We start from the raw sequence: 23,007 nt of genomic DNA, 5'->3' as shown, positions 1-23,007 counted from the left end.
TATTTAATTTCACATTTCCAGGTTAAGCCAATATTTGAGTTCTTTTACACAACTGACAATTCCCAGCTAATTTATCAGCAATGCTCTCTACTCATGTATATAAATCCACAGCTTCTCAGATGCATTTCTACTAGGAGCAGCCTCTTATTATAAGAATATCAGCACTTGAAAAGCCACAAACCATCAGTTGTTTCCACAGCTTAGCCTTTTCACCCATGGTGACCAGTATTAGTTTATGCTGATAACAGCTTTGGCCAAGATGCATGGGAAAGGATGTTGGCACAGATTGAGGTTCAAGACACTTTGTTAGTTTGTAATTGCTTTGCCAAGGACTCTTCTTCTGTAATCAGTTCCTATTTGCAGAAAGTATGACAGTGCAATGAATGAAAACTTGTTATCTTTTACACACAGATTCTCTGCAGCAATCAAAATCAAGGACAACACAAGTAGGACTTCACACGTTGTACACAGAATTTCCCAATCTTCCACGTCCCAATTAGCAGAGCACACAATTCACATCTGAAGATCAGAAACAATCTGGGGCACCATGGGTCAAGAATCACATTTGCAAAAATCAGCTGCAACAGCAACACTGATAACCTAGATAGCTCTCTGCTCTCCAAGCCCATAACCAGATACACTTCTGCCAATTTCCATATCAAAATCCCAACTCTTCCAGTACTTTGCAGATATTTTTGCACTTTACTTCCATGCCCTCAGTACCAAGCAAGCAAAATAATTTTGAGAAATCTCACTCCAAACACTTTAACTGTACCAATATAACTTCTTCACGGCTGTGAATAAGACCTGTGAGCAGATGCTGGTTTTCTTAAGGGAGAGGTTTTTTTTTTCCAAGCTAAATTAGTACCTTGAATCAGTTTCCAAAACAGCCACACACATAAAAAAAAATAAAATAGGCAGCATGCAGCAGCAAGATATCCATAGGAGTTTTAAATATTTCTGACACAGTAAGCCACAGGCTGAGAATCAAAGGGAAGTGGCAGCCCAGAGTGTATTTGGTGGATCAGCAAAACCAACACACGCAGGAGTGGAGAAAAAGAGTTATTCCTGCTTGGCTTTCCTTGCAAAACACTGGCAACAGGCCACCTGGGAGATAAATGAGAAGACAGAAGATAATCACAGGGTTCACTTCTTTTTGAGATCCTGAATAAGCCTGTTACATACTGGCTAACATGGACTGACAGGGTAGATTTAAGTGACCTTCAGTAATGTTACAGAAAATTACTTACTTGCCCAGCAAAAGCCTTTTACAACATCATTATGTCTGTATTTATCTAGTTTTTGGGGTGCTGATTTTCTTCAGTGATGGAATATATTTTGCTTGTATTTATCTGAGCTGAAAGTAGAGTCTCTAAAGACAGCCACCTCCAAGGAAGCAGAGTTAAGATTAAAGTCAGTCTGAGGAGAAGTAAAGGAGCTGCTTGCTCTTTTAAAAATATTATAAAAAAATCACAGAAAACCACCAAAAAAAAATCTTATGGGATGCCAGTCCTGGTTGGGGTTATTTTTATATCATACCCTAGATCAAAGTCACTAAGACTCTTATTTTTCAAAGGAACATCATACTCTAAGACATCTTTGAAAACTTTAGTCTAAGTGTTAAGAACACTCAAACTCTGTGTCACCTGTTTTATTTATTAAGAAACAGCTCATGCTTACTAGCCCCTGTGAAGATTTCTTCTTTGGACTTTTTCTGAAGGCCCAGAAATGTTAGGGAAGCTCAGGAAAGAAAAAAAAGTTCTACCTCTTTGCCATCATGGAGAAAAACTGTTTCCTTGCTAGTGTGATAAAAGTAAAAGTAACCTCCCAAATTAACCTGAACACAAATAAAGGTAACTTATAGAAAAACAAGCCCATGTGATCTTCCACTGACAAAAAAAAAAAAAAAAAGACTGGCTACTAGGGGTTTTAAACATTAGATCTTCTGAATAATCATAAGCAGACAGAGAACAAAATGACTTTCCTTTGAAAAGTCACCTCAGCTTGCACACAGAACTGCAAGCAAAGGATTTCAGGCTTTAGAGATCATGCAGAGCAGAACTTTTCATAGCTACTTAAGCTTCTAGAAAAAACAAATCAAACCAAACAGTTGGTCAGGAGGGCTGAAGCTCTGCATGGAGGAGGGACAGCTGACAGTGCTTCCAGATAAGATCTGGTAAAGCCCCAAAACATCACAAGACCTTGACTAACAAAGACAAAATGACAATCTAAACAGATTTTTTTGAAAGGGAGAGTATTCAAAAAAGAACATTTCATGCATGTAGAAAATTTAAATTCTTGCAGGAGGCAGACTGATTTACTGCTATTCTGTGAATCCTTTATTTTTATGACCAAATAGCTCTGCAGCAGGAAGACAGATTTCATTTACAAGCATCCAAGTTTAAGATGTGAGTTCTTTTTGTTTGAAATTTAACCCCTTTGCTTGTCATTATTTCAGTAAACAGCTGCATCTTCTGGGTATTTAAAAAAATATCCTGAAATGACTTTTGGAAGTTTCACTTCAGCAGTTACCTTGTGATCTGCAACCTCCAAGAACAGGACAATTTCTCTCTTTGAAAGCTCCATCAGGGAAATTTGTCAGGGCACTGCTATATCAGCTGCACAGGGCATCAACGTGAGAAATACACATTAGAGGTGAGGGGAGATGTTTGATCAGAAATTGGTTACCTCTGGGCAGAAGCAATGCTCAGCCCAACAAGGACAGATGTCAACATACACTGTTTTGAAAGACAGTTTTCAGAAGCTGCTTTCTGCTTCTTGTGCTAATTACAAAGGAAAAAAGTAATAAAGTTGGAAAACTAATAATTGAAGTTGAGACTGGAAGACACAGTCACCTTATTTGGTGACATTAAGAGTGAACTTCTCCACCAAGCTGGGCAGCACAACACAGTAAAGCCTTCCTTGACTCCATCCTCCTTCCCTTCCTTTGCTTTCTATTCCTGGCCAAGGGAAAAAAAAAAATCAAAATATCCACATGAGTTACACGAGTTTGCTTAAAACAGGGTTTCCATTTTAAACCCTCAAGTTCTCTGAATGTACTCAAGAGGGACATGATTTGCAGGAGCTGGCAGCCTGTGTTTCCAGAAAATGACAGGCGGACTAAATAAAACCTTTTTATTCTTGTGAGCTACAGAAGATGTGCCATTAATGGTCATCAGCCTTGCAAAGATAACTTATCAGAGTGGGAAGGCATGAAGCAGAGGAAACTCCAAAAGTGGGATGGGAGAGACTTTGGCTGTAATAAAATCAACAACTTTGCTAGTGAAGCAAGTTTTTCCCTTGGATATTGGCTGCACCAGAGCACTGCTGATGCTCCACTGTAACTGTGGTTAAAAAGCCTTAATTAGAGATATATGCTCTAGGGAGCTCTCTTATAACCTAGAGCTAAGATTAGAGAAAATGGAGGAACTGCAAAAGGGCAGAGAAGAGAGGTAATTATTTCGAAAGAAAAGCAAATTTTAAGGACCAAAAAATGGCAGACCTCCCTTTTTTGAAGCTGTGAGTTAAAAATTTATCAAGTTTATATAAGGAACAATAAGGAGACATGTCAAGTAACCCATTTCTTGTATTTTAGGGGGTGCAGAGCTGCCAGCAGATCTCATACACAGTGGAAGTTACTCTTCTACCCAGGCATTTGAAAAGGAGAGCTGCCTGGCAACTCTTTGTGCAAGTATTGATTTACTGATCTGTAGCTTTCTCCAATCGTTTGCCAGACCCTCTAAATCTAACAAAAGAGGCAGACTCTGACAAGTCAGCCATAATTTGATATCCACTACTACTTAAATTCTTAACAAAGCTGTGTAGATAAACACTCCATTCCTTGTTGCCTATCCATCACCCATCCAGCAGAACACAAATGCAGGAAATACCACCACGGGTGTTGGTTACACTGATAGAAAAGATAGAATTGCCACTCAGAGGCCAGGCTTCGTGTCAAATAAAGCAGGACCAGTGGCACTTACTGGTTCCCTGAGCTGTAAGAAGCCATGAAAGCAGCCAGACCTGAAGGGAAAACCACAGGCAGAGTATTCAAGAGATAAAGGAGAATACGAAAGGTTTTTCATCACCCACAAGACAAAAGGCAGTCTGAAAGCAGAACATGAGGATTTAAAATTAGAAAGTGGGGGCTATTATCCCTGGATTTGGAAATTAAGCATCACACTGTTACACTCTTGAAAGTGACTCAGGCACCAGAATTTGTTCAGGAGTCTGTGAAAAATGATAAACAGATTCACACTATCCCTGAACTGCTAAAAATCCCCACCGACAGCTTTTGGTTCTGCAAACAATCTGGGGCCTGAAGGCAAGATAGAATGGCTTTTATACAATTCTCTAGAAGCAGAGGAATCCCAAACCAAGCTGTATCTGGCAGGAATATACAAGTGGCCAAAGTGCACCAGGACTCACCAAAACCCTTCTGTCCAGGGACAGGAGATCAGGTTAAGACAAAGTGCAAATGTCAGGCAGAAAGGCTATGCCTGATTTGATTCAAGAATAGGAACAGAGAGTAAATTAAATTAACAGAAAGTAACTACTCCCAATCTAGCTCAGCCTGATAGAAGCAACATTTAAATAATATTTAAATGAGTGACTATTAATATAATCATTAATGTCTGCTTGCCATCACAGTATATCCCATCTCAACAGCCAGTTTTTAATCCATTCAGCCTTTCCAGTTTTCTAGACAAGGTGATCCAGAAAAAAAATCTACAGGTACACTCAGATCACTTGATCTGAGAGAACCTATTACTATTAAAAATTTCATATGCTCAAAGTCACTGCAGCCACCTCTCTCCTCATGTGTACACAAAATTGTGCATTATTCATGCCACTATTGAACAAAAGCACTGCTAACTCAGGTTACTCCACAGAGTTAACAGGATGGAACTGTGAAGCATGATGGACACCAGAGAATGAGAGTGTCCTCTGATGGCAAATATCACAGCAGCTTTGCTCACAGCAGCACTTACACCATGAAGTGCCAGGCAACTCAGCACACTGCACTCCCTAAAAACCTCCCACCGACATCTCCACTGCAACCCACAGCACAACAACCTCACAGGTTGAAATGGCTGCCTTCACAGGGAATCAAAACAAATTCCTGCAGCACAGTTTTTTTTTGTTTTACTGATACTTCCAGCACACAGCAGTATCCCTCCTACAACTCCAAATGTACCCCAGCAGATCTGCACTTCCCAGGAGGAAGCTGAAGGCTGCCTGCCTGTGTCACCTGGCACAGGAAAAGGCTGCAAAGAAACAGGAGCAGCATGCAGATTGTTTGAACACCTGGATTCAATTTCCTCAAAGTTAGACAGGCTCTGTTCTTACACAATGTAAGCAAGGGTGCAGTTGGCTCCACAAGGAAGCAAATACAGAGCGACAGGAAGGTAAACTGCAGGTCTTTATCTTTTTCTAGGGACACCTGTTCCTGTATTCAAACAGGGAGTGGAAGGTGACACCATATAACAGTCTGGTTGATAACATTTTTCTGCCTGATTTCACCAGCAATAAGTAACTTCCTGTTAGTTTTTCAGTCCTCTTAAGTAAAATACACAGCAGTTATCTGCCAGGAAATTTATAACTGTGGTTGCTCTTAAATCTGTTGTCTCTCACAATTTGATTCATATTCTTACAGGGAAAAGGCACAGCTCTGGAGATCACCACATGATTACAGTTTTTACCAGTGACCTAAAGCGTAGTACAGATGCCAGGAGTAAAAAAGTTTTGCAGCAGAAATCTTTCCACGAAGAAAGGTCACCAATGTAGCAATTAAGTGCACATGGAACATGTTTGAACAGTGAAACAGAACCACTTTTCCAATAACAGGACGACCTGCTCCATGATAAGAAGGATAATAAACCTTTCATTTTCACGCAGCACAGGAGAGCTACAGTACAGCCCATTCGTTCATTCAGCTCTGTGTTGCCATTCCAGGGAAGATCACCACAATGAGACCTTGAGTGGAGGCCACTGAAAGCTCCAGCTTCTTTATAAACATATTTTCAAATTTTACTTTTGCACTCTACAGCTGTGAGATGGTTTAGACACTTCAGCTCACTTTGCCAATCAAGAGTACAGGACACACTTATCTAGCTCAGGAAACTCTGCTCGTTTCACAAGTGCACTGAAGTGATAAACTTCAGAGCAGCCCACACTGGGAATCAGTCACTCTTAAATTCAAACAGGCTTGTTCAGCTGTAGTACTTGAACTCCAGTCTTTAGATGCCAATTGTTTTACACTGTACTTACAAAAATAAGTTTTCAAAGTTTCCCTTTACATCAGCTGATGAGTGCCTGGCAAACACAGCTGCCAACACAGCAGTCTCCAAGAGGTCTGTGAGCAGCCAGGAGCAGCAGCAAGGTCTAGGTACAACCTAAGTGCCAGAAGAATCTGCCTATGAAGTACAGCAAGCTGGTTGTTCTGTTTCCCTCTGTCTGGCAGACAGCAGAGAGGTTTTCCTCTCAGTCTTCCCAAGCCCTTCTCTTCCCTCCCCAGCCTTGGCAGCACTGAGCCTGTTGTTTAACAAACACCTTATTCCTTATTGTTATTAATATTCCTTATTCCAGGTTAGCTTTTGCCAGCCACACCAGGATGCTGACAAACCTTGACAACATCTCAGCTGCTCCCAGGTCAGAACAGCAAAGCTCATCAGCTGAGGAAGACACAAGCAGCATCACTCCCCACTCAGACCATCACCAGGGCTACATTTCCAGCCATGCAGGCTGGAAACTTTAGCTCAATTGCACTAAAGCCAGAGTTTATCACCCCACACCTTCCAGCAGCAGCATCCTCCCAGGGCATTCTGCAATCCCAAGAGTGCAGTTGGTTACTCACAGCCAAGCAAGCAGCAGGAGGGTGAACCCCACACTGCTCCAGCCAGCCGGCAGCAGAGGGCACCACACAATCACCGATGTGATTTATACACTTCCATCATGCTCCCGAGTTAATTTATAGAGCACAAATTACTGCTACAACAAGCTACGGGGCGACTCCATAAAGCATTCATCATATCAGATAAAAACGCGCTGCCACTAAAGGAGCTAATCTGCCACAGTGCTTTTTGCCAGCGATTCAGAGAGAACCATTCAAGCTCAGCATCTCTCCCAGCTCAAATGCCACATTCCCAGAGCAGCAGGTTTCACACACAGTGTGGATCTCCAGCCTGACCACAGAGGTGCAGAGCAGCAGCCCTGCAGAGCATTGGAAGCCACGGAAATCCTTGCATTAGCCCAAGCACAAACCACCAGCCCACAGCCTAACTCATCCACGCTTTACAACTGCAGGGCTCCATCCACATCAATTAAACATTTCGGCTGAGGATGCTCAGCAGCCTCTGAGGCAGACAGCAGAGATCCAAGAGACAAAAGGAATAGCTGCATTCCTTTTGCTTCTTCCTACCCCCCCCAACACCCACAGATCGCATGGTTTTACTTATTGAATAGTTGCTAAAAAAAGAAAAAGATGAATCCACAGAAAAGTCAATCTGCATTCCGTGAGCACACCGAGACACACGTAGTGGTGAGCAAAACAGTGCAGTCATGAAGTCTAAGCAGCTTCTGAGCTGTCAGCAGAAATACTTCAGTACCACGATGCCACCATCCCCGTTTAAAGCCAAACCTGTTACACACCCCAGGAAAAAAAGGACTTCCCAGATCATCTCCTCTGCACATAGTGACAGAGAACACTTCTGAGCACACAGCAGTTCAGTGAGGACTAACTCAAAGCTTCAGCTTTTCTAAGGAGATGCTCAGCACGACCTTGAGGCCAAGACCTTGATGACTTCTCTCCATCTCTCCTCTGTGTAGCAAGAAGCACCCACGGAGCTGAGAAAGAACAAACCCTAAGGCAGGAGGAAAAGAGCACAGACCTCACCCTCCTTATTAAAGCAATGCACTATTTTCAGCCACCATAATGTTTCCCTTGAACATGTAAATACAGAAGCAATTAGCTGCCTAGGCATTTCCGCAGAAACCGTTTAGAATAATCTTTCCTAGAATATATTTACATGGTTTTTGATTGCTTAATTTTCTGACACATTTGTTTCAGGCACTAGAAAGATTAAATAAGGCCAAATCACCTATGCTGAAATAAATTGCCATGTTACTGAAGGTAACATGCAGCACAGATAAACAAAGGTGGTTTCAAACTTCAAAATTTTAGCATCACAACTCAATGTTCTAGGAATGGTTTTAAAGCTTTAATTCAGCTGCTTCTTAAAACCTTTTCCCCCCTTTTTGCTGCTGCTCTGAGGGATAAAACTACTGACTGAAACAGCAGACACCATTTAAAGAGAAGGAATGAGCCTGGACAGAGATTTCATTGAAAAGCTCAATTCTGTAGTACATAGGAAATGTCCTCAATTCAAAGATTAGCCTGCACAAAAAAAAAAGGCAAATTAAAGCCAGAAACAGAAGAAAATCTTTTCTGACTGCTCTGAATATATTTTTTCATTATATTCTCTCCTATCATCTGGAGTTTTTGTATTAAGAAGTCAGCTTTTCCGAACAGTTTCAGGAACAAGCAGACAAACAGCATATTCATTTACAAGCTGGAAGTTGATTAGTAAGTACAAAACCCATGAATGCTTGTCGAGACCAAGGAAGAGAGGCTGGAACCATTGATTGTGAGGATGCCCAAAAAAACTCTCTGCAGTCAGCTGGCAAATACCTCTATGACAACAGTAAAACAAACCCACACAACTAAACAGAAAAACAAAATCACATCTGAGTTGTTTTTATTCTGCTTCATCTGAAATTATTTTTACCAAGACAGCCTGTTGTCCTTTAGGGTATGTTTTCCCTTGCCCAATGTAACTGGAGCTATCATTTCAGGGCCAGATCATTCAAAAAATAAGCACATGACATAAATACATCTTCACTCACAGACCCCCTGCAGCCCATAATTCCATGTTAATTAGACTGGAAGATGAAGCCTTCAGCCTAAAACCCAGCAAGTCTGATTTACACAAGTGCAGAGAGGTTTTATTGCGAATTTTCCTGCGAGCTGCACAGGCGTTTCCTGCCCAGCTCCACACACCATCAAAACAAAAGCAGATCTCAATTCACTGACAGCTGCCATACTTTACAGAGACATAAAGAAAAATGGAGTAGTCATTGTGTACAACACAGGCAGCTTGGGATATCTGAACACCGAGAACACTGCAAGGACACAGAAATCAGCAGAGTGGTACTGCCTGCCTTACACCTATCCAAAACCCACAGCACAAGGACAATTTTGGAAAACCAAAACCATAAAAGTCAACTTGTCACTTGGAAGCCGCCTAAGAATAATTACTAACTTTCTCCTCTTTACCTCTGGAGGACACATGATTTTACAAAGGGCTTCATTTCGCCCTAACAGCACAACACATGAAGCAGGGCTTGATTTTTACCAATGCAAAATAGATTCCCTGGATCCCATAGAACTACAAGCATAAGGCAGTAACATCAGCAACTCCAGGGATGTAATGATCACTGTGTGATCACGTCAAAAGGACCTCTGGGCAGGTTTGAGGATCTGCAACAAATTTACATTTTATGACAGGCAACAGCTGATCTATTTCTTCACCAGCACGGGACACGAGCATGGTTATATCCAGACTTACACTAAAAAGCTTGAATTTGAAAAAGCATTTCTTGTGGGAAAGAAGAGCTCAGTCCCGGTTTGACTACAGCTCTTTGAGAGCCTCCTCTCCCTTAGAGCAGAAATTGTCACAGCAGGTTTCTCCACCTTTACGGTGCAGTTACAGCAGGAAGTCTCCAAGGAGGGAAAGATTTAGACAACTAAGAGTTTTAAGTGGTTTTGAACAAGCAGAGCCTTTTAGAGTGGCAGCTGAACTGATAGTTACACAATGACATTTCAAGCTTTCAAGTCCCAATCATTCTTAATGGCACAAAGCTAAACCCAGAAGGGGACAAAGCAATTACACAGCCAAAAGTAAGTGCAGCTAAACTGTGCTTCCAAACGGCTAATTTGGGTGATCCAGCCTCCCTGACTCACACTAAACAGACAGGTTGGGCTGTTAAATTTACTACTACACCAGCGGGACAAGAAAGGAATGCAGTCATGTGTTGCAACATCCTCAGGCCACGTATCCAGCGGGCATCTCTGCCTCTCAGGAGGAGTTACCCGCTTCTCTTTTCCCAAAGGAGCATCACTACGCTGACATAATCCTCCAGCTCCACCTGGTACTCTGCTAGCCCTCGCCCTGAGCTCCGAGTAACAGGTGATGCTCGCTTCGCGCACCTTTCCAGGCAGGTGAAGACAGATGGCACGGAGGCACACCCTTGGGAAACGGAACTGCCCTTTCCTAAGCACCAATGGGACAAGCTCCCCTTCCTCGCTCCTCGGCGCAAGAAGCAAAGAGCTTGCTTTATTGCCTTACCAAGCCCAGCCAAAAAAAGGCGAGCAGACCCTCCCGCACCCGTGAATTGCCAACAAAGTACTGGCGCTCCCCCTCCAAGCCAGGCTCACGATACATAAACCATACACCAGCTCCTTCCCGGGGCACGCAGGAGCCCACCCGACTTGCCTGCCTCGCCCCCTCCTCTTACGGGGGCGGCTGCCGCTTCTCGCCCCCTCTGCGATGGGAAGGGTCGCGCCCAGCCCCGCACGCTCCCCCGGGAGCCCCCCGACCCTCTCCCGGCGCCCCCCCTGCACACCCGGGGCCGCTCAGCCCCCCAGCCCCGCCACTCACCGGCGCCTCCCCGGCCGCTGCCCCCGCGGCTGCCGCCCCGTCCCCGCCGGCCGCGCCGCCGCCCTCCAGCTGCCGCTCGCGGTACAGGGACCAGAGCCCCACGTTGGGCAAGAAGACGAGGGCGGCCAGCGCCAGCCCCACCGCCTGCAGCAGCCGCTTCTGCTTCCGCCGCATGGGAGCGGCTGCCGGGAGCGGGACGAGCAGCGGGACGGGGCCGAGGAGCCGCGGGGTGAGCAGGGAGCGCGCTCCGGCCGCCCCCGCCGCGCTCCCGGAGCGCAACTTTCGCCCGCGCTCGGCGGCGGCGCCGGGCGGCAACTCGGGCACTTCCGCTCCGCTCCGCCAGGGGGCGGGGCTACCGGGACCCCGCCCACCGCACTGAGGCCACGCCCCCTCGCCGAGCCCCGCCCCCTCGCCGCTAATGACCCTGTGCTAATGACACCCCGCTAATGACTCCCCGCTAATGACTCCCTAAGAACGGCGCTCCGAGCATGCCGCGGCACTGCGGGGTGCCCGGGCGGGCGCAGCGGGAGCGGGATTCGAACCGGCGCTCGGTGGTGGGAGTCAAGGTGGTTAATTAGCTCAAAACCCATCTAAAGGGCTTTAAGGGTTTTTTTAAAGGGTTTTTTTAACCCCTTACATGGGATTCGGGGCTTGGGTTGGGGGAAGTTGAGCAGCCTGAAGGTGAAGGGCCGTGAGTGTTCCTAAAAGGAGCCAGGGTGTCCCCAAAGGGTCCAGGGTGTCCCCAAATGAGCCAGGGTGTCCCCAAAGCGCTGGAGGTCGCCCCACGGCCACACGACAATGGGGACAAGGCAGTCGCCACCAGCGCTCCGGGGACGGAGATGCCATCTCCGGCCGCACCAAGAGTCGGGATCGCTCCAAATCCATCCCCAGCCTTGGTTCGCATTAAAAAACAACGCTGTTTATTCGGATACCAGTTCAGAGGTTTCTACGATACTGTAAACAGCATCATTTAGAGGCACAGGATAGTGTTTGAGGGGTTTTTTAAAGGAAAAAATCAATGGCGGCACAGCTTTCCCAAAAACGGGGAGCGGATCCGTTTCCTCAATGAAGAGCGCGCAGGAAGATGCTCTGCCAGCACAACAGCCGTGAGGCTCGGCTGTGTCAACAGCAAAGCTGTGACAATCCGGTGCCCTGCTGGGCACTGGTGAAATAAATATTAGTTCTCTTCCAATGCAAACCCCGGCAGGGAAATGTCTGATTTCCTAGAGCAACAAGAAGAAGTCTTTGGAAACCGTGATGCACCCCAGCATTTGCAGCTCCTGCCACCCTCGCCCCACACCAGCAAGTGGATTTAAACTTAAATAAACTTCCATAACCCACTAGATGGCATCTTCCAGCAGATTTCAGTGCCTGCTGCGAGAGCCAAATTATCAAGGAAAGCATTTAATTTAGAGAGCAGGTTAGAGTTCCTAAGTCTAACTACATGTTAAGGCGGCTTGTACTTTCATTTTAATTATCGATGAGGATTTGTCGCCAGCTGATTTCTTTACCAGAAGTGTTAATGCTTCCATTGTTTCACCGTGGGTGGAGAAGATACCGACCCGTGAAATCCCTTCACTACCTGCCTTTAGAGCAAAGCTATTCCCTTTATCATCACTGAATCACCCCCGGCAGTGCAGAGACTTAGGCTGCTCTTGAATAATGCATAGCCACTAAAATTGTACAACAATAAAGCTACATATACATTACCTGGTACGGTGAGAATCCAGGCTGGAAAGCTACAATACCTCTGATTTAATACTGCAGTGCCAGTGTACTGCCATATGGACCCTTATAATAACATCCACATCCCCTTGCCTCTGCAAGAGCTCTTTGAAAAGTGGTTGTGAAATAACAGGAGGTTTTGTGGGGATGCACACAGGCTTACAGGCTGCCCTTGGCAGAACATCCTCATTTATATAAAGAAATGACAACCACAAAGTTTGAGAGTTAATTAAAACAAAGCCACTAGCTGGCTTGACATATGTTTAAATTTAGGATTGTGAGCCTGCTCGCTAAATTAAATGTTTGCTTCATAAATTGGCTTCAGCAGAGTTGCACAAGTTTTAACTGGGAACAGATTACGGCTGGTGCTGCAGGTAGATTAGTGTTTTGTGTATGTGAGAGCATCCTGAACCATCAAACCCTCTGAAGAACCTCATAGGAATTGAAGTCTGGCTGCTCCTCAGTGATCACTCTGGAAATGGATGTTCCAGGTCTTTCCTTTCTGCTTTAAGAGGGGAGTGAGTCCTATTTGGCTTACCAGTTAAAATTATACTTCATGCAGCTGCCTCAGTCCTAAATAAATAGATGTTTCTTCTAGTAAAGGTAGAGCATATCTCCCTCTCCTTGTTCTCCTGAAGTGTTTTGGTGGAGACAGAGCTCTGATTTTGGCCTGTTGGATGCAATGCCTTGGGGACAATCGGGTACATGCAAAATAAACATGGATCTACATTTCTGAGAAAGGAGAAAGCCCGTGGCTGTTAAGCCTCTAACTGGAAAGGGAAACGGTGTACCTTCCCTAGGCATCTTTTCAAAACAAATACAGGATAAATTAATAGCAGCTCAATCCCCGTCTGGAAGCTCTCTTTGCTAGCTCTGGGTTGCCTGTTCTGCAGCTCCTGTGCTGAGCTCCTGCGAGGCAGAGTGCAGCAAACGTGGGTAACAGCATCATGAAAATTAAAAGCCTTGGTGAAGGATGAGGAGCAGGGTTGACCAGAGGGACTTGGTCAGCAGATGCTGGGAAAGGGCAGGAGAGCATTGAAAAATGCTAATGGGAGTGGATGTGACAGGAGTTGCTGGGATGAAGCCCACAGATGGCATGACAGCATGGAGACGAGATGGCACAGGCTGAGGGAATCAGTGTTCTCCTGCCTTCTGGTCTCCTCCGACTGCAGCTCCTCAGGGCAAGGACTGACTCATGTCAAGGGCTGCATTTCGACCTTGGAACTTCTGCAGGGGTGGCTGATGGGAAGCAGGGAGTCCTTTGCATCCCTGTGAGTGAGCTGAGCGGCTATGGGATCCACCCTCTCCTGCTAAATGGCCAGAAGTGAGACAAGAGCTGGCTTTCCATGCTCCCAGCTGTGCCAGCCTCACAGCATGGGTTAGGGGGAGAAAACACTGTCAGAGGGATGGCATATCTGCAAGGGGAAATGGGGGAAAATATCACCCAAGAGCCTGTTAGGTTTTTTCCTTTTCTTCAACCTGCAGATACAGGTTGGCACTATGGGGGATGGAGTTATAGGGAGCTTCCATCCAGGTCTCTGTGTCCACACTGTGTCCTGTGTCAGATTACTGAACCCATAGGAAAAGTCAGCTCAGCTCCTACACCTTTTTGATATGTGTTTGTATGCTGGTGATGCTTTCTCTCTTCTGAAAATCTCATTTTTAGCCAGGAGGAGAAAAGGAAAAACAATCTCTAAAAAATGAATGAACCTCAGCCGTGGCTCTGTCACAACAGGACTTTTGTTTTTGTGGCATTTCTTTATCCTTCAGTGTTTATTAGTTGGAGTTCAGCTCAAATCTCCTGTGAACAGAATTGATTTGTTGGGTTTTTTTCTCCCCTTTTTTCTTTCCCACTAAAAGACAATGCCCAGGAACCTGCTCACCTGTGGGCAGGAGCACAGCCCTCCTCCTCTCAGTGTGGGGGTGCCTGTCAGCACAGCCCCCCACAGTGATCCTGCTGCACTCCCCCAAAACCTGGAGCTGCTTCCAGCCAGCACTCAAGATGCTGCAAAACAATGTAAATGCCTGAATAGCTCACAGAAGAGAGATGATTACAGGCTTTTAAAAAGAAATTGCCAACCTTGTCACTGCGGGAGAGCATCCAACCCTCTCTCCATCCCTCCCAAGGAATGGAGAGACAGCACCAACATCCATGAATTCTTGTGCCCTGGTTGGGAGTTATCTGTGGCATGACTGGCCTGGGGTTTTATCTGCATAGAACAGACTTTTAGCAGAAAAATAAATAAAATAAAAATGGTGATCCACCTGAGCAAGCAAAATCCCCACGGTCAACAAGAAAATCTGCCTGCATTTACTTTGGCCAAACAGAGCCCAGCAGTGCAGGGCAGGAGGAGGTGGCTGAAGCTGGATGCTGGTGGAGGATGCTCAGGGTTCTGCTCAGGGTCCTGCTCAGGGTCCTGCTTTGCTCCAGCCTGGTGTAAAGTGCAAGAAGTGACTGTGTCCATCTGCAGCCTGGAAAGGTGCAGAAGCAGTGAAGCTGTGAGAAGAGTTTTCTAAAGTGTAACATTTTTGACTCCTCTGGCCTTAAATGTGGTAATTTCGCTGATTGCCTGTGGCAGGGGAAATTGCTGATGTCTGAGTTGAAGCACAGTCCTGGAAGATGAGGCAGTGATGGCTTGCTGGGAGGATAAATACTGGATGAGAGCATGAAGCAAGGAGGGATGTCATCCTCATGTGTTCCACATTGCAAACAGATGCACCTACATATCCAGAGATTTCCTTTGCATAGGAATATATTTTTCCTGAGGAATAACATGAATCCACACAGCTCTTGGCCAGGCTGCCCAACCTTCAGGGATGTTAGTGGCTGAGAGAAAAACTTCTTGCTGCACTCTGCAGGGTCTGAATGGTCCCAGTTCTCCCCTCTGGACTCTGGTGGTCATCGAGGACACAGCTTCTCCAGGCAAAGCTTTGCACAAAGCCATGTCAGGCTGCTTTAGCTCTAGAACTGCTTTTCCAAAGCAGCCCTGACAGTGTGCATAATTATCAGTGGGGCTCTGTTGAGGGATGAGGAGACAGAGGGTCTATTCCTGGCTCTCTACTCAAGTAACCTTATTTTAAAGAAAAAAACGAAAACCACAAATGTTGTTGCAGTCTCTCTGGCTGGAATAGGCAATGAGCCTTGTCTGCTCCCTCTGCTCTGAATTCAGAGCTGCTGCAATGAATCGGACTCGTTCCAAGGCCGGTGGAGCCAGGCAGACAGACTGCAGTCAAGATGTCCCCAAAACTCCCTGGCTCCGTGGCTTCCCTGAGCACACCGTGAGTTTTGAGGCCAACACTCTCTGTGCTTCTCGAGGGATTTGGAAGCTCACGCTCTAATAATTAAGGCAGCTTTGAATTTCGTAGCCTTCAGCCTCACTTTTCTGTTTCCTGCAGCAGCCATTAGTGCTTGGAACAGGTACCAGCTCTTAAAATGGGCTTGCCATGGGCTTGCATGGTTTTGACAAGGAGGAATTTAAAGAGACTCTCCAGTGCCTATGTGAGAGCTACAAAGAGCTGATTTCAGTGGAGGTTTGCAGCTTTCCTGTGAACAGGATTAGTTTCTGCATCACTGAGCTGAACCTGGAGGATAGGTCTGCTCTTCTTCCAGCTTTCTGGATGCATTCTGGTATGAGAGGAACATCAATTGGGTCCAAAGTCTTCTTTAGGATGGATCTGCAGTGGATCAACAACATTTATATGCTCAAGCTCTCTTTTAACATGTTATTTGCTAAGTGTGATAAACTCTGTTTACACCACTGAAAAATAACTATGCGGAAAGGGGAAATCAGGATAAAGATGCTTAACCCAGCACTAAAAAAATATAGAAAGGGAAAAATAAAGCTGGTTATAAGAAAATTTAGGCCAAGCGATTAAAAACTTAAGTGATACTGATAATATCTGAATAAGCAAGAGGAGAGGAACAAGGGTTATAAAACCTAAATAGAGGAGAATCAAATTCAGAACAGATGTCAAGGAGCACCTTCCCAAGTGGAGAATCAAAATAGCAGGGAATGACCTGCCAGGCAAGGCTGGAGTGGACGCACTGGGGCTTTCCAAGATGAGATGTGACCCTGGAGCACAAGCCTGGGACAGCTTTAGTGGTGGACTTGGCAGTGCTGGGTTAACAATTGGACTCGATCGTCTTAAAGGTCTTTTCCAACCAGAATGATTTTACGATCCCAAGCACAGAACAAACTGTGCCAAGTGGCCTCTGTGGAATCTTGCCCTGCCTTCTGCATCTGACAGAAATTCAGCTTCAGGATTTTTCACACTGAGGAAAAAAATGATTGCTATCAGCAAGGCGAGCCTGGGCAGCTCTTCCCACAGGAGCCTTCTGCTTCTTCAGCCCTCTGGACTGAAAGCACAATATGTTCAGCCTTAGAGGGGCTCTGAGCCACCCAGCAGGGGCTTTTGCCCACCCCAGAGAAAAGGTGGCACCATGAGCCACTGCAGAAGGTGTGCAGTGGGGACTTCACCTTCCCCCCTCTTCCCCATGGATGCTACCAGAGCTTGTCTTGCAGACATTGATTTCTGCCACTGCTGGAGGAGCATTTGGCAGCTGGAGTGGCTGTTAGCAGGTGTCTCAATTGCCCGACTGCAGGGCACGGCGCTGAGCCTGACCCTGCTGAGCTGCTTTGCCAGCAGTAGGAAGGCTCTCCTCTCTTAAAATAGGTCCTCTCCAAGGGCTCTTGTGTTCAAGAGCTAGAAGGAAACCAGGACCTCTGTCCTTTATATTCTGTCTCTAAAAGGAAAGGCAGAAAGAGCTGTGTTTGAGAAGCAGAGAAGGAAGACAGACGTGGTGTGGGTTGGGATGAGAGGATGAGACTGGGAGGGTGGCTGCTCTCTGGAGTTGTGGTGCTGATCCATGGGGATGAGCAGGGAGAGCCAAGAGCTCCATGGCACCAGAAGCTCACTGCTCAGGTCTGTGGGATGATTTCTGCTGGGTCAGCTCAGGTCTGTGGGATGAGTTCTGCTGGGTCAGGGCAGACCTTCAGCTGTGTCCCACATTGCCCTCTGCCTCCCCAAGGAGCCTCACTCCTCCAGGCTGCCCTGTGGCTGCAGGTAGACATGAGCCAGGGATAGAGCTGCTCAGCTGCTCAGTGTATTTTATCATTATTTTATCTTTTGGAGATGAATTCATATCTTAATATCAGAGGTTTGGATACCTCATGTTTTCTTTTTCACATCCCCAGGGTTGCTCTTGTTCCTTTTATTTCTTCAGAGCCTGGTAAAGCTTCTGGCCTGTGAGACACACAAAGGCATTGTGTAAGGAATTGTTCAGCTCCCATCAGCTGAATCTTGTAATTCAACTGAAATTCTGTTATATTTTAACTCTGATATACAGAAATACACAGAGATTATCTGGAGGTCAATGAAGTGGCAGTGTCTCCCTGGAAAGCCCTGTGCCAACAGGCATTTTGAACAGGCAGCCTCTCCTTTGGAGAAATTATTCCCTTGTTTGACTAAGGTGATACAGTGACTGGCTTGGACCAGACCTCTGCACTTGGAGAGGTGAAGTTCAGTGCTGCCTTCATCCTGAAGATCCCATGTGTCCTTTCTTCTCCTCCCCCTGTAGTCTGCTGTTCATCCCTCCCATCCTCCTCCTTGCTCTCCTCCTGCCCTGTGAGGCAGTCAATAATGAGTCTCCTGGGGCAGCAAACAACAACCTTAAGTGGCTGTGTGCGTGAGAGGCAGTGATTAACCTGGGACCATCAGGAAAACTCACTGTGACAGGTTCTCAGTGCTCCCTGGACTCCTTCTGCAGGGAGGATGACATGGAGGCACCAGCATTGGGCTGGAGCAGGAATGGAGGAGGGATGATGCTGCCTTTGGAGGGAGCCTGGAAAGCAAAATCCTGCATGTCCCAAGCCTGGAAACCAAAATCCTGCATGTCTCAAATCCATGTAGCTTAGAAGGTGAGTCTGCAGGGCCAACATGAGGCACCAGAGACATCCCAGGCTGTGGTTGTCACATCCCATTGCTGTTACTGTTGCTGAGGGTTGTTAATTCAGCAGCTCTCTGTTAAAGGCTTGAACCCACTGAGCAAAACCCTGTGCAGAGCTTGCTGCCTCATTCCCAGGGGATACAGCAGGATGAAGGATAACTGGCAGCTGCTTTGAGTGTGCTAATAACCACCATCCTGCAGTACACTGCACTGGAAGACAAAGCATTTCCCATGGGATTCCCCCAGACTTGCCCTCCTGGGAAACACACCAGAAAGTTTCAGAGGAGACACGAAAATTCATCCACCCAGGAGGACCTGAGGCTGAACCCTGTCCTTATCACAGAAGGGCTGCAGAGGGGAAACAGCAGCCAGAAAAGTGCCTTATCCTGGGCTGTGTGGTCACTGTCATGGTGGGCCAGGGTCACAAGGCTGGTTTTGGGGTCCCCTTATTACCAGGGCAGACAAAAAAGGAAGGGGTTCATGTTCTGCTGTGCCCCAGAACACTCACATGCAATCCTGGTGTTTGCTTGCTTAATTTTTTGGAAACTGAGAAAGAAAGTCAGTTCTGGGACTCTTGGATTTCGGCCTGAAGCTGACGCATAGGTTTGCCCAGAAAAGCAAGCAAGGGAGGAACAGGGTGAACCAGAGTTGAGAGAACAACATCTTGCTTTGCTGCTGGGCTGCCTGAGAAGGGAAAGGGGAAGGAAAACACAGTAAATGGATCCAGTGCTGGAGAAGAGATGCTCTCATCTGGAAAATCACATTTTCCTGCTCCTCGCACAGGGGTTGCAAAAGCGTGGACTCTCCTATGGGAATAGTTCCACATGGACTATTTCTCCAGCCACCATCATGCCTGGCTCCCCCTTTCCTCCCTGAAATAAATATAGACAGACCAATGAAGAGCAATCTGACTGCAAATCTTCTAGAGAGCTGTGTCAGAGCCACAGAGAGTCTCACAGCTGTGTAATGGGGTATGCAGGAAGCCTAATGAATCTCCATCACCAACCCACGGGCGTGTCCTGGCTGTGTGTGTTGTCCTCTGGCACCCTGAAGGCAGCCAACAAATCATCAAATCAGGACAATCCCAGATTGGCTGGCCATGGCTCTGCCAGCTCCTGGCACAGTGGCTGTCAGGGTAAGAAAGCTCTCCCCATACCATCCTGCATCCCACAGGACCCTCCCTGGGCTTGGACAGCACCACTCCCTGTCATGGGGACAGCATGGCAAAGGCTGTCCACTTGCACATGTCTGGAAATTTTGAGTGGCAGAGTAACTAACAGTGGTGATGGACAGCAGTGGGGAATAATGCTGGAAATGAGCTGGAGAGGCTGGAGATGCCAGGGAGGGAGAGACCACCCTGGGGGATTGAACATGGGTTGTGCATCTCTGCCAACACATCAGTTCTTGAAAGAAAAATTCAGTGACCACAAAACTGGTTGGAAATGCTTCGACACAACAGGTTTTTTTTCCCTCTCTGAGATTGCCAATTTGTTAAATCCCAGCTGTTTTCCACAAGCAGGCTTCAAGGACACTGTGACAAACCTCAGGCAGGTCACGGGCCCCAGCTCTCTCTCAGGCTGGCAGACCTGAGACATCACAAAAGAGCTTGGTCCTGGGGCTGTTCCTATGGGAAAGAGGGGGAAGCACAGAAAACGTGACACACTGGAGCTGCAAACTGCAGCACTGTGGTTGAGAGCTGAGCACAGGGGCAGGGAGGCATCCCTGTCACCCTGCTGACCTGCTCCAGATGTGCTGATGTGCTGCTGCACCCCCAGGCCCACAGCCACCCCTGCCTTCGAGCTGTTTTGCTGGAAGCACTCAGTTACTTCACTGTTGCCATTCCCTGATGGCCTTTCAGAGTTGTCTGTGTGCTCTGCTGGGATGCAAACTGGGCAGAGAGCAGGGACATTGGCTGTGCCTGACATCTAGCTGGGGACCACAGGGACTCTCAGCACAGAAAGCTGCTCCTGCCTGTGGCATTTTCCCTGGCTAGCACACATTTTAGGTTGGGCCAACATGGTGAAGATGGATTTTGAGCTTGCTGAAAACATTTACCTTCCCATTTCTTCTGTCTGCTGGAGAAATCACCCACCCTGACACAAGATTCCATGCCGAGGAGAGCAGGACACTCCAACCTACAGACAGACAGCATGGAGAGCAGCTCTTCTGCTGATGTAGAGCCTCTGGGAACGTTTCTGGAAGCATTTCTGCCATTCCAGGCACAGGGATGCAAATGATGGCTTGAGGCTTTCTCAGCTCCAGGCTGACATGTGGCAGAGCCAGGGGAATCAGTGAACTTCTTGCCCAGCTGAGACAGCCTGGCCGTGGGCTGGGAGGACTGGAGTTGTTTCCCCAAATCAAAATCCCTGCAGCAGTTTGGCTTTGCTAGAAGTGACATTTCCCACCTTATCGTAGGACTGATACCTTCCTTCCTGAATTTGTGCCTCTTTAGTGCCTGGCTTTAGGTAAGCACAGAAATATGTGGCTACTTGGCTTTGTGTGCTGCTCTTGAGTTGTGCCCATTTCCTCAGAGGGAAAGGCAGCCAGAGGGGGAGAGAACACAGGGGAAAATCTGTGGGTGACCCCAAAGGGCTCTGCTGGGCTTGGAGAGTGTGAGTGGTACCCTGTCTGGGTGAGATGTGAGGCTGGAGATCATCTGAGTTTTTAGCAAGTTAAAGAAAGCTCAGGCTACCTCTGCTAAAGAAGAAATTAATAACTTTACAGCCCCCAAATGAGAGCTCCACTGGGAAGACACAGCTTGTGGGACTGGTAGAGCTTTCTCAGGAGTGAGCAAGGGGGCCTGGACTTGGCCAGGTATAAATAGTCCCAACCACTCAAAGCAAATAGTCCTGAGAGAAACTGAGATGTTAAGAGGCAGGTGCCATTTTCTAAAGTTTGGGAAAATGCTCACAAGAGCAGGTCCCTCTTTTAGGCTCCAGACAACCCTTCTACTCAGCATTTAGGTACAGCCTCATTGGTGTGGGGTCAGCCAAAAGAAATCTGTGTGCTGGTGGATGGGTGGTGTGGTCCTCGAGCCACTTACAGTCAGGCTTTAGGGACATCTGGTGCCTTCTATTTAACATATTTAACATATTTAACATATTTAACATATTTAACATATTTAACATATTTAACATATTTAACATATTTAACATATTTAACATATTTAACATATTTTACATATTTAACATATTTAACATATTTAACATATTTAACATATGCATCTTAAATGGGCTTTTTTTTTTTTTTTCCCACAGACCTGATTCATGGCTGGCAGCTTTCTCCTGTCCTGTGGGGGCTCTCAAGGCACTTTATGGAAGGGACATGCTAGTGTTTCCTGCTCAGTGTGGTGCCAAGGGATTCACTAATCCCAGTGGAGCTGTTCAGTGGCAGACAGGCTGAGAAGGAGCCTCAGTGCTCATTCCCTGGACTCCTGCACTCAGAGCCCAAGGGGAATTGCCCCAATATCTCCTCTGACAGGTACTGTGCTCTGCTCAGGGCTGCCAGACTGCCACTGCCTCCCTGTGAGCTCTGGGGACTCCCAAAGTCCCTGAAATACAGGGCAGTGACTTAGGGGGGATGCTGTGAGGAGGTAGATAATGCTGGACAAGAGGAAAGAAATTAAAAGAATAAAAAATGAGCTGACATCATTCCTTTGAGCTTCCACAGACATAAGCCCTCTGCTGTACAGGCACCTGGGTGTATCTCATCAGCATGGATTGGTTTGTTCCTCTGCATATTTTAGATGTGTGGATGAAGAGAAAAGAAATGTTGTGGCAGAGAGAAGAAAGACTGGAGAAGACTACAAAAAGATGTGAGCTGCCAGTGTGTTTTGAGTTGCTTTATTCTGAATCAATATTGAACTGTAAAGGAATTATAAATCTAAGAGATTACAGCTGAAGCAATGCCAGGGCATCTGTTTCCAGATATTATTTTCTTTTTTTTCTTTTACTGGCTGGAGCAGCTGTTTTTACAAGAATCCACAGTAAAAGAGTTATTAAAACAAAGGGGGAAAAGAAATAACAATAAACAGAAGATATATGGCAGACAAGGAGCAGCAGAGATGAGGGGCTGGGAAATAAATGGAAGAGGAAGAATTTGACAACCAACAGTTTGTAACCAGCGTCAGGTGCTACAAAACCTGGAAGATGTTTGTTTTACAAGACAGTGATCCCCAGCTTCAGGACTGTGCTCGCTGATTTATGGCTCCTGGCAGCTGTTGCAGAGGTTGAACTAAGAGCAACAGAGACAGAAAAGTGTAAACCACCCTTGGCGCTTGCCTGTTGGAAATCCCTAATGGAAAGGGATTTATTAACAGGAAGCCAGTGGGGATGGCTGGGGCACCTGTGGGCAGATTCCCAGCTCCATTTCTCCCCGTGGCTAGGATCAAACTGGCTTTTGATGGAATTCAGGTTGTAATTAAGGCAAGGGGGCACAGAACTGAGGGCGTTCGTGTGGCTTAAAGCCTTGCTGTGCTTCAGCCAAGGTGATGCAGTCAGCAAAAGCACGCTGGTAGCCTGGCTGAAGGTGGAATAATGTGTCAGAATGAAGCCCTGTGAGGTCATGAAGCCTCTTGTCACAGTCCTGGCTGGACACCACAGCTGGCTGGGAAGGTGT

At 46.6% G+C, this 23,007-nt stretch overlaps 1 protein-coding gene across 1 annotated transcript in view; it reads right to left on the bottom strand.

Annotated features, from left to right (window-relative positions):
- The window catches only part of GALNT10 (polypeptide N-acetylgalactosaminyltransferase 10), a 79,925-nt gene extending 68,872 nt beyond the window's left edge, over positions 1-11,053 (bottom strand). Inside the window, exon 1 of the mRNA XM_085073788.1 lies at positions 10,719-11,053. Coding sequence (XP_084929914.1) covers positions 10,719-10,892 — 174 coding nt within the window. The 5' untranslated portion in view covers positions 10,893-11,053. The remainder of the gene's footprint in view (positions 1-10,718) is intronic.
- Between the last annotated feature and the right edge of the window lie 11,954 nt (positions 11,054-23,007).

Source organism: Lichenostomus cassidix, chromosome 13 (genome assembly GCF_008360975.1).
Source record: "Lichenostomus cassidix isolate B80296 chromosome 13, HeHo_3.0, whole genome shotgun sequence".
NCBI lineage: Eukaryota > Metazoa > Chordata > Aves > Passeriformes > Meliphagidae > Lichenostomus > Lichenostomus cassidix.
This window is presented reverse-complemented; position numbering and strand designations above follow the sequence as displayed.